This window comes from Schistocerca nitens, chromosome 5 (genome assembly GCF_023898315.1).
Source record: "Schistocerca nitens isolate TAMUIC-IGC-003100 chromosome 5, iqSchNite1.1, whole genome shotgun sequence".
Classification (NCBI taxonomy): Eukaryota; Metazoa; Arthropoda; class Insecta; order Orthoptera; family Acrididae; genus Schistocerca; species Schistocerca nitens.
The window spans coordinates 540,300,364-540,313,192 of NC_064618.1; the positions used below are offsets into that span (position 1 = coordinate 540,300,364).

General features: G+C 37.6%; 1 protein-coding gene across 1 annotated transcript in view; it reads right to left on the minus strand.

Moving 5' to 3' along the window:
* Positions 1-12,829, minus strand: part of LOC126260154 (cadherin-23-like) — a 370,016-nt gene that overhangs the window by 54,817 nt on the left and 302,370 nt on the right. Inside the window, exon 26 of the mRNA XM_049957412.1 lies at positions 3,685-3,924. Coding sequence (XP_049813369.1) covers positions 3,685-3,924 — 240 coding nt within the window. The remainder of the gene's footprint in view (positions 1-3,684; positions 3,925-12,829) is intronic.

Consider the following 12,829-nt stretch of genomic DNA (forward strand, 5'->3'; position numbering starts at 1 on the left):
ATAGTTTCATGAAGTTGCAGTAGGTGGCAGCGCTACACATAGACTTCAAAATGACTTTCGTAATGAAGGTATGTTCCGAGCAGAGGGCTGCCATTGAGTTTCTTTTGGTGGAAAACTAGAGCATCACAGATACTCATAGGTGATTATAGAATGTCTAGAGACCTGGCAGTGAACAAAAGCATGGTGAGTCATTGGGTGAGGCATCTGTCATCATCAGAACAAGGTCGCGCAAAGCTCTCTGATCTCCCGCATGCTGGCCGGGCACACACAGCTGTTATTCCTGCAATGTTGGAATGTGACACTCTCAGTTGAGGTGATCAATAGATCAGAATCAAACACCTTGCTGCACAGCTGGACATCGCTCTTGGTAGTGATGATACACTTGTCCACCAGTTGGATTATTCAAAGATGTGTGCCCTCCAGGTTCCTAGCCACCTAACAAAATACCAAAAATAACAATGAAGAACCATTTTTGTGGAATTGCTTGTAAGTCACGAGGCTGATCATGACAATTTTTTGTTGAACCTTGTCACAGATGATGGAACCTTCAGCTGATAAAGTCACGACGATGGTCTAATGGGATTATGAATGGGTTATTCTGTTTGATGTCCTCCATCATGGTGCAACAATCAACAATATAGGGTATTGTGGTACCCTAGGCAACTGAAAAACCAACTATAGCATGTGTGTCACCACAAAAATGCAAACAAACTTCTCCTGCTCCATGACAACACGAGGTCTGACACAAATCTGCTTGCCTGAAAGGAACTCACAAAACTTCCTTGGTCTGTTCTTCCCTGTGCACCCTACATCCTAGCTCTCACACCTTCCGAGTTCCATCTGTTTGGCCCTATGAAGGATGCACTCCGTGGCAATCAGTATGTGGATGAGGACGAGATTACTGATGAGTTTTGTAGCCAAAAGAGTGCGGAATAATATGGTGTATTGGAATCCTGAATAAAACCAACCTACTTTCAGAAAAAAAATGTGTTGCATTACTTATTGAACACAACTTGTATATAAATGTGAATGCTATATTCAAGCCATAACTTTTTGTGCAAAATGCCTTGCAGCCATACAAATGTTTTCCTTGTTTGTATCTATATTGAGTGTCAAATATACATCTCTGTAACGAATGTTCATAAATATTAAGGCTGGTAGTTTCCTGAGTGTGTATGACAGATTCATGAAATAAAACTGTTGTTGCGACAGCCTCGTCACTGGAAAAATTACTCTTTGCTTGTACACTGAGTGCCTTGGTACCAGAATCAGCATTTCAGGTTCCTTTAAAAATGGCAGTTTAAATGTATTTTAGCAGTACTGGTAGATATTCTGAGAGTCAGGGGTATCTTTGTAAGATGGAACCAACTTTCCCTTTATTAGGACTCAATGTTTCTGTTTGAGTTCTTACAGTTTTCTTTTAGTCTTTAGCTGCAAAAATGGAGTCAGAAAGCACAGTGGTAAGTTGTCCAAAGGGACACTCAAATCCCCAGCCAGCCACCGAGACTTAACTTTTCATTGGTTTCCCTGAAGTGCTTGACGCAATGCCAGGGGCTGCAGTGAAAAGGAAATTGCACATTTCCTTCTCCATCATTCCCCAATCCAAGACTGAGATCCACCTGTAATGATCTAATTGTCAGTGGGACATTAATTGATAGTCTTCTTTGCTTCCTTAACTGACAAAGTATTGCAACCTATATATAATGTTGAATCCCACTCTTTGAGCTTTCTCAGATTTGGTGACACTTCTAATGACATGATGTGCTTTTATTCTCCCATAAGAACTGCCTCAAAGCATAGTTTTCTGCACTTTAGGTATCTTCTTTTCATTTAAATGTACATATCAGTGATTTTGCACTTATATTAATTGTATTCCATACAATGTCATTAGTGGTTTTCCGTTTCAAGCAAGTGTACACTTTATGATCTGGCTTACTTTTGCAAATCTATGTATACAATTAGACAATCCTGAAGGTCTTCACTTTATAATTCTTATTCTGTTCCTAGCAGAATTGACTGTTTTGTTAAAAGCCTCCCATACTTGGCCTTCTCCATACTTGGCTTTTTCCAAAATTCCCTTGCTGCCTTTTTGTACAACTTTGGTGATATTCTCCTAACTATAGGCAGCTCAGCACTCATAGATGCAACCACAGCAGCATAGAGCATTGAACACAGTTTTTTATCCATTAATTATCTTGTTACAGTTCTCTCTACTGTGCATACATTATATCCAGCTACTCAGCCTATCCTTCATACAGTTAACCCATGCTAACTTGAGTCCCAGCAGAAATGGAGTTTCCTGGAATTCAATGGTCTGTTCATATTCCCCTTGGAGAGATTTTTTATTGCTTTGAACACTGATCCATACCATACACCTAACCTCCTTAACGTGGAGCGGATTATATGAAAGCCTAAGAGTAGACGTACTCTGTTCTCTAAGACCTACTGTTATGACACTTTTGGTTGCACATTGTTGTAAAGGACCTTGCTGTTATGTCCATTAGGTGTGGCAACAACATTAAATATAGGGCCTATGGTCTTCACTGTCCCTTTCACACCCAAAATGGCATCTCTCATTGTCAACAAAAGTTGATTAAATACAGTCCATGAATGGTGGAAGTCAATGCTTACTTTTCTCTACTGAGAATTCAAAGTGTACTGTCTAGCCCTCCAGCTTCTTTAAACAGTTGCAAGTGGGATATTGATGTTGGAGGGCTGGAGAAGGAATGCATTCTAACAAAGTCATCCACAAATAAGTAGCACTACATTGGCTTCCCATCATAAGCATTATGCTTCTGATTTTTATGGCAGGGATAGTCATACTTGGGAGCTTCCTTATACAGCATTATTTTCTAATTCAAACAGAAGAATGGAATAGGGCCAAGACAGGAAGGACTGCATAGAGAAGGGTAGATTCCAGGGAAGTGTCACTGATGGAGATTTCTGGTAATATTTTGCCTCCAGCTTATCAAGGTTGTAAAAAGCACCTGCCAGATGTGTTTTTTTTAAATACATTGGGTGTGACTGCCCACTATCAAATTTCTGAGAAAGTATCCAGGTTCAAGAACCAGTGTGGCTCACTGTTTGATTTGTGGTAAATTTTTGGTGCATCTCACATTCTGCTAAGAAAGAAAGCTTTTCACCTATCATTGTAATGAAGTCTCTGCTTACCTTTACTCTCATCTCTCTGCAGAATTAATAGTTTTCTAATATAACTGCAACTGATTTATGCATCTAAGTATGATAATTGATCTATCAAAATACTTTGTAACAGAAATATCAGGTCTTGTTCTGATATTAACATCTTCCAAAAGTAAATCTTCAGTATACTTGATGAACATTTGAGTGCTATCTTGTAGAAAAATTATTTTGATGACTAACAAAATTTTGCATCTACATATTACACTCCACCAAAGTTTCACCACTGTGGCTTTGCCTGAATTCGAAAGATCCCTCCCCAAATGCCCTCCATCTGGTAGTGGTGCTTGCATGCTGCATCAAGGGGATCTTTCATGGGACATTGGAGAAATATCTGCTCTGGACAAGATAGTTGCATTTATGTGTGTTCTCAACCCATTCATGCCTTGTATATCATATGATAAATACCCAAAAAGTGAATGAAGGTGCTCCAAATGTAACAAGTCAATTTATTTTTTTAATCATTCAAACTGTGTGCATACTAACCTTGACTTGCATGAACTCAGTACCAAAATCAGCATCTGTTGTAATGCCACCTGTGAACACCCTTTTCACAAACAATGGCTGATTATCATTCACATCTATTACATTGACAGTTACTCTGAGCACTGTGTCATCAGTAGGATCAAAGACTGAAATGTTTCCTGGATGATGCAGACAGTCTTCGGATGCTTTTATTATTAGAATATGACTCTCATACTCCTCTCTGTCAAGCTCTTTCTGAACCTAAAACAGTTGGAAATGTAAATTTATGACTATCTTCAAAAGTCACCGAAGAGAAAAACTGATTAAATTTTAATTTTATTTCATATAAAATGTAAGGAAGCATAAATATAAAAGAAAAACATTATGATTAAGGTAGTTGAAGCATTAAGAAGTAAAACTGGTCTGATTACAGTAGCAAACGGATGTGTACAGTGAATCCTCATTTTTTAAATGTAACTTTACTGATTGTAAAAACTGACTGAAACAAATAGGAAGTTCATAAGCACATAGCATACCATATTTCCCTTATAATATGGAAAGGTGGATAAGTTTGGTAATACATCATTATTAACATTTGTTGCAAAAATAAAAATGTATTTCTCATTATAATCTCTAGTGAGCATTTGGTCCAATGAAGTTTTGAAGATTACACTAACAATCAAGTCACTCAACAAAATTTTGCACCATTTTGTTGACATTTATGAGAGGCTCAGTTTGCTCTGATGACTAAAGCAACAGGACAAAGTGCATAGGAAATAATTCACGTTTATTTCTGTACTCCAGAATCATGACTTCTTTTTTACAAATGAACACATTATTTTATTGTCACAGTGTGACTGATTTACTTAAATGAGACATGGAATGTGAATGGAGGCACTGGAGAGAGGATAGGTGGTTATTGTTGTTGAGTGGAGATAAATGATAAGCATGGGTTAGGAGGTATAGCAATAGCTAGCCACAATGACTGGATTTCTGTAATGGGCCAGAACTGCAAGCCAGTTCCACAGATATTTTTAATGTATCTGGACTGTCGATAACAGGCTAGTCATTTTCAACTAAAGTGCAGACCCTGCCCCTGCGATCTCATCTCTCAGATGTGCCTGGAGGCTGGTTCCTTTCATGTATGGCATAAATCAGCACATTTTCATGATTTATCCACAGATCCAGGTCTGTGACATATGCTAGACAGGTCAGATTAAAGAGTTTGAAACTCTTTTACATATTTGACAGGAAGTTAGTATGGACCATAGCAGGACAAAAATTGTGACAGCTGCTGGCGATTTGTACACTGTTGATTTGCACACTCATCTATTGTTCACAAATCTGGATTGCTGACAGGCAACCTTCCAGGCATTTGATTCAGAAATGAGGGTATTTATCTCAGAATAGTGAAGCTTTGGGACACTAGGGAGAGGGCATTCTTGATCCTTTGTAAAATACAGTAATTCATAATATGTGTAAAATAATGGACATAACACAGTTGTGGGTAATACAATAATGAACATGGTATATGTAACTTGTCATTGGCACTCATCATAATGTTGGTTATACTACTCATTCCAAAAGTTTTCTGTTTCTGTCAAGAGACCTGCACCGAAACAGTTACTATTTGGCATACTACCTAGATCTAAAAAGAGTTCATTATAAAATATGCTGATTTTACTTATGGTATTTATGTCCAATTTTTGCTCCCATCAGAAAACACCATCTTCTTGCATGTTTTTGAGGTATTCCCTCATTTGGCACTATTGGTTTTTGCCTAATACTACACTGCTTTGCAGAATTATATTTTTCTTGATGTGACATGCATTTTGTGATGAGAGCAAAAATAGGACTTAAAACACCACAAGTAAAACCAACAACTTTTGTTGCAGACTATTTTTAGATCTAGAAGGCAAGCCAAATTGTAAATTGTTTCATACAGACCACAGATAGTGTTTTATTTCAGTAAAAGAAAAAGCATATGGTGACAGAAATACACATTATCTTGTAGTTGCCAAATGGATTTAAAGTACCTTCAATAATTTAAAGCACAATCAATAGTATGGCAACACAAATGGAAAATTTCTTTTCTGAACTTTTATTTCAATTTTGTAGCTTATATTTTGTTGCACTTTGATTTCCAGTTGGAATACCATCTAGAAATTTTTCAATCAATTCTTTATACCCTCTATCTGTTATATTCTTGTTTGCATAATGTCAATTTCCATAAACAAGGAATTTCATGGTACAATTGTATAAGCTTTTCGGCGTGATCATTGGTCCCCTCCTTCGCTATACTAGAAGAAACTAAAACTTACTGTCATTTGGAAAACTCAGGATACTCAGGATATTCAGAACATGGCCCATCACAGAAATTCGCATTTTTGTGTCCAGCTGCAGTGGTGGGATCGCCAGTTCTGAGAAATGCAGATCATGTCTCCACTAACACAATAACACACAGTTAGTGAGATTTTGCAGAACCTGTCAGAAGTTTCCACAGCCCATCACTGAAATCTACTCACATGTAGCCAGCTAATCAGGCAGTGTTTATAACAAAACTGGGTCTCAGACTCTAGAGGTGTCCATGTGTTAATTTCTGGAAGGATAATGCATTAATAGTTAGAAGCAAAATCTTCTGATTGATCTCCTTTGTGGCTCTGTGAGATATGACTTTCAAGGGTGAGATGGACATAAGAAAAAAATTGTATAGCCAATGAAAGGGTAGCATGTCAAAAGTTGGAGCATGCAATTTTAGAACTCTGAATGTGGCAGGTAAGCTACAAAAAAATGAAAAGAGAATTGCAAAGGCTGATACTACATGTAATAGGGGTCAGTGAACTAAAATGGAGAGAAGGTTAATATCAGAAGCACCAGAAATTTGTATAAAAGGTAGTACAATTCACTTTAGATAGGACAGTTGTGAACATTTCATTGATAGAATTATTCTCATCAAAACCAAACTAATGCCAACAACTGTGGTTCAGGTTTACATTGCAACATCACATGCAGAGGATGAAGAGACAGAAAGAATCTGTGGGAACTAATTGGTGGCATATGTAAGGGGAGATGAAAATCATAAGCAATGGGGGATTCAAATGATACGGTAGGGAAAGGAATAGGAGGCAGAGTTATATGAGAGTATGGGAATGAGAGAGGAGAAAGATTTCTCCAGTTCCACAATAAACTTCAGCTAGTAATAGCAAATACACCATTAAAAATTCACAAGAGAAGAAGATATACTTGGAAGAGACCAGTAGAGACAGGGAGATACAGCTGCATTACATCATGGTGAGACAGATTCCAAAATCCAATATTGCATTGTTAGGTGCACTCGTGAGACTGAGATCACATTTAGTAATGATGAAGAGTAGGCTGAAGTTTAAAACAATTATCAGGAAGAATCAGTACATAAGGAACTAAGATACTGAACTGTTCAGGTACGAAGAAATGTGTTTGAAATTCTCTCAAGTTGTAAATACTGCAACACTGAATACCACAGCTCATAGTTCAACTAAGGAGGAAGGGGGATCCTTGAAAAAGATAATCACAGAATCTGCACAAACTAGTACAAGTATTAGAAAGGTGACTATGAAGAAACTGTGGATAACAGAAGAAATACTTCTGTCAATTGACAAAAGGAAGATACCTGAACATGTTCAGGAGAAGAAAGGAACACTGCAATAAAATTCACTTCTCAATGGAATCAAGAGGCAGTGAATGGAAGCTGAAATGAAAAGACTACAGAAAATATGATGAAATCAAATAGGAAATGGTCATCAGATGGACAAATGCAGCATATGCAAATGTCAAAATAACTTTTGAATAATTTATGAGGATTAAGAGTGAAAAAAGAATTCCACTGTTAAATGTAGCAGTCAGAGGAGATAGGTGGGAAGAGTACACTGAAGCCATCTATGAAGGGAAGAAACTGTCACATGACACGACAGAAGAAGAAACAGGCATTCATTTCAGAGACATAAGGGATCCAGTATTAAAATCAGAGTCTGACAAAATTTTGGAACACTTGGGGTCAAACAAGGCTGAAAATATCTACATGGTATTTCAGAAAGAATGACCTTATTTCAAAACTCCATGTTTATTGATAAAGATGTACTACAAACAAGGGATTAATTGCAAAATACAGTAAAAAAATGATCAAATCAGCACATGTATAATTTGGAAATCTGCCCAAACCATACAAGTATTTCAGTCCTGACGCATTCAGTGCACCTTTTTATGCTGATTTTTTGTATAAAGTGGAACGTGCCTAATGCAGAAATGGAAAGCAAATCTTAGAACATACTTAATAATTTATTGTATAAAGTGGATAAGAGCCTATACAGTACTACTGTATTACAGTTCATTAGTTATTCTTTCCCTAACATATACCCACAAGAAAAAGTCATATGAGGTCATAACTGGCAGTCTTGGAGGCCAAGAATGCAGGGTAGTGTCTTGGGGAACCGTGTGCCCTATCCATTGTTGAGGCAGAGTGTCACTGAAAAACTGATACATGTTGTGGTGGAGGTCAAATGGTTCAAATGGCTCTGAGCACTATGGGACTTAACATCTGAGGTCATCAGTCCCTAGAACTTAGAACTACTTAAACCTAACTAACCTAAGGACATCACACACATCCATTCCCGAGGCAGGATTTGAACCTGTGACCGTTGCGGTCGTGCGGTTCCAGGCTGAAGCGCCTAGAACCGCTCAGCCGCAACAGCCGGCTGGTGGAGGTCCATCCTGCTGGAAAATGAAGTCCTTGGAGTCCTCCTGAAGTTGTGGTAGAGGCCAGTTCCGCAGCATTTGAAGATAGTTCACTCCAGTCACTGTGTTTTCCTCAAAAAAGAAGGTACCATACACTTTTTCATAGGGGATGGCACAAAAAACTTTCATTTTAGGTGAGTCTCTTTCATGTTCAATAAGGTTATGAGAGTTCTGGAGTTCCCATATGCACATACATAATATGTTGGTTTACTTTGTTGTTAGCATAAAATGTTGTTTCATCACTGAAAATTAACTGTGGTAAAAATTTATCATCATCCATGTCCTCTGGCAGAGCACTGCTGATGTAAACCTGTTTCCTTTTATCACCAACCCAAAGAGCCTGCACTAATTGTAGTCTATAAGGTTTATAGACCAAATAATCCCTTAATACTCACCAAACAGTAGTATAAGACATTGTCAGATCTCTGCTTGTGCAGTGAGTACACTTTCATTAACTCTGCCAAATGTTTGGCAATTTCTTTCTTTCATCAGAAACATAAGGTCGGACATAGCAATGACGAATGGGTGCAGATGGATCAAAGCCAAAATATCAATGAAAAGCATGCTGGACCAAAATCACTGATTCACTCTTTGCAAACTGCAGCACACAAAATGCCTTTGGTTGAGTGGATGCCGTGTTACTTCTCACTGACTGCAAAGTAAAAGATGCACTGACTGACATCTAATGGCGATTTTCTAAAACTCTGGACCATGCCCATTCACACAACACACATTTCCTTGGCACCACATTCCATATTTCACAATTATCACTGTCCAAAATTAGGTCATTATTTTTGAAACACCATGTAAAATTTTTTTCAGAACTTCCAAGACTGTTTGGAGAAGTAGTAACCAAATGATTATTCAAGATAATGTGTAGAATCAATGAGACTGGAGACACCCTCAGACTTTGAGAAGAATACCGTCTGTACTACACTGAAGAAAATGGGACATGCTGGGTAACAGTTTAGCTTTAGGAAAGGTAAAGGTGCCAGTGAGACAGTTCTGATACGCTTGATAATGGAAGCAAGAGTTAAAGAGAAAATTGAGACATTTAATACAAGTTGTTGACATAGAAAAAGTGTTCAACATTGTAAGAGAGTGCAAGATGTTTGAAATCTTAAGAAACATTACGTAGATGCCATAGGGAAAGATGGGCAGTACACAATATGTACATATTCTGAGCTCAAACATAATGAGGTATCTTAAACAGAATGACCTCCTCAGTGCCAACCAGGATGGATTTCAAAAACATTGATCATGTGAAACCCAACTCACACTTTTATCACATGACCTACCGAAAGCTTTGAATCATGATAATCAGGTAAATGCTGCATTTCTTGATTTCTAAAAAGCATCTGACTCAGTGCCATACCTATGCTTAGTGCCAAAAATATGATCATATAGGGTATCAAGTGAAATTTTTGACTGGATTGAGAACTTCTTGGTAGGGAACATGCAACATATTATCTTGGATGGAGAGTCATCGTCAGATGTGGAAATAACTTTGGGTGTGCCCCAGGGAAATATGTTGGACCCTTGCTGTTCACATTGTATATTAATGACCTTGCAGACAATAATAATAATAGTAAAATCAGACTTTTTGCAGATGATGCAGTTATCTTTAATGAAGTACTACCTGAAAAAGCTGCATAAATATTAGTCTGATCTTAATAAGATTTCAAAGCAGTGCAGAGACTGGAAACTTGCTTTAAATGTTCAGAAATGTAAAATTTTGTACGTTACAAAATGAAAAAAGGTAGTATCCTTTGACTATATGTCAATGAGTCACTGTTGGAATCGGCCAACTCTTGCAGATACCTTGCTGTAACACTTCGTAGGGATATGAAATGGATGGTCATATAGGTTCAGTCATGAGTAAAGCAGGTGGTAGACTGGTTTGTTGGTGGAACACTGGGGAAGTGCAATTAATCTACAAAGGAGATTGCTTACAAATCACTTGTGCGACTGGTTCTAGAACATTGCTCAAGTGTGTGTGACCTACAGATAGTACTAACAGGGAATATTGAATGTATACAGAGAAGGGCAGCATGAATGGTCACAGGTTTGTTTAATATGTGGGAGAATGTCACAGAGATATTGAAGGAACTGAACTGGAAGACTCTTGAAGATAGACCTAACTATCCTGAGAAAGTCTACTAACAATGTTTCAAGAACTGGCTTTAAATGATTACTCTAGGAATATACTACACCACCCTATGTATCACTCACATAGGGATCTTGAAGATAAGATTAGAATAATTACTGCACCCACAGAGGTGTTCAAACAATCATTTTTCCCACACTCCATACATGAATGGAACAAGAAGAAATCCTAATAATTGGTACTATGGGACATACCCTCTACCATGCACCTCACAGTGGTTTGCAGAGTATATGTGTAGATGTAGAACTAACAGGGGGCAATATGAATTTAAGATGAAGAGAGAAGTGCTCAGCTTAAAGAGAGCATAAGGCAGTGTTTCGTCTGTATTTTTCAACCTGTATCTTGAAGAAGCAATGAAAGAAATAAAAGAAAGGTTCAGAAATGGTACTACAACTCAGTGTTGAAAGGATGTCAATGATAAGATTCACTGATGATATTGCTGAAGAAAAATTAAAGAACATAGCTACTGAATGAAATAAACAGTGTACTGAGAATATAATACTGAAAGTATTGAAGTAGAATAACACAGAAGGGGAAAACAAGTTGGATATAAGAATCAGACTAACAGGGACAAAGAGAGCATTTCTCATCAAAAGAAATCTATTAATATCAAAAACAAGTCTTAATTATTTAAGAAATTTCTGAGATGGCATGTCTGGAGTACAGATTTATGTGGAAGTGAATCTTGGACTATAGGAAAACTCGAAAAGTGGAGACTGAGAGCATATAAGATGTGAAACTTCCTGGCAGATTAAAACTGTGTGCCAGACCGAGACTCGAACTCGCGACCTTTGCAGGAAAGCTTCTGTAAAGTTTGGGAGGTAGGAGACAAGATACTGGCAGAAGTAAAGCTGTGAGGGTGGGGCGTGAGTCGTGCTTGGGTAGCTCAGTTGGTAGAGCACTTGCCCGCGATAGGCAAAGGTCCCGAGTTTGAGTCTCGGTCCGGCACACAGTTTTAATCTGCCAGGAAGTTTCATGTCAGCACACACTCCGCTGCAGAGTGAAAATCTCATTCTGCATATAAGATGTGTTATAGAAGGATGTTGTAAATTAAGTAAGCTGATATAATAAGAAAAGATGAAGTTGTCACAGAATCAGCAAAGAAAATCTGGAAATTACTAACTAGATGAAGATAAGGTGACAAGAAACATGAGAGGCATCAGGGAGCAATTTCCAATTTCCATGGTACTAGTAGATGTTCTGGTGTTGAGTCACTCACAGGCACAACAAAAAAGATTGCAGTCTTTTTATCATGCCTGTCTGCAATCCATATCTCCACTATAAGGTGAGCACCAATCTATCCTTTTCACATTACTGCCATTATTCCATCCTGGATTAACAGATTTAGGCAAAGATAACTGTGAGGTGGTGGTAGCAGAGCTAGGATTATCTGATCACTCCTCTCAAATCATTAATATAAAAGTGGCTCCAGAAGAAACAAAGAAAATGCATATTTACAGACGAATTTTTTCTAAAAAAAAAAAAAAAAAAAGACATGAGTTTGCCAAACAGATAGCAGGACAAACATGGGACTCAGTATACTTAGAGGTAGATGCAAATGAAAAATTCAAAAATTTCATGACATTGTTTAAATTAAATTTTGAAGAAACACTTCCTAAAGTATTATGTCCATTATCAACAGCAGGAAAAAGCAAGTGGGTCACAAAAGGAATCAAAAAATCATCCGAAACACTAAAGTACCTGAGCTCCATTAAACACAGCCAAACTAATCCTGCTTTCTCACTCTTTTATAAAAGATATAGGAAAACATATAGGAAAATATTGCTTGCAGCAAAGAGAGCTCATAACTCCAAAATAGTGCACTTTGCTGAAAACAAAAATAAGGCAGTATGGAAGATTGCGAAGCAGGAAACTGGTACCAGGAAAATGAATCTGTCAAACTTGAAAATCAAAGAGGAAGGGACTCTAATGAAAGACCCAATATATTTGGCAAACTATATAAATGATTATTTTAGTAGCATAGGAATAAAATTACAGGAAAATTTTCTAACAGCCCCTCAGGTCAAAAAGCCAAAAAAATGGTGTATCACACTCAATGGTGTTATTCCCTACAACACAGGAAGAAGTCTATAAAGCAGTCAGCAAACTGAGAAACAAAAACTCAGCTGGTCTGGATGAAGTCCCCATTTTTATAATTAAGGACTGTATCAAGAGCCTACTTCCACCTTTAGTTGATATTATAAATCAATCTTTCAAGCAGGGCTACTT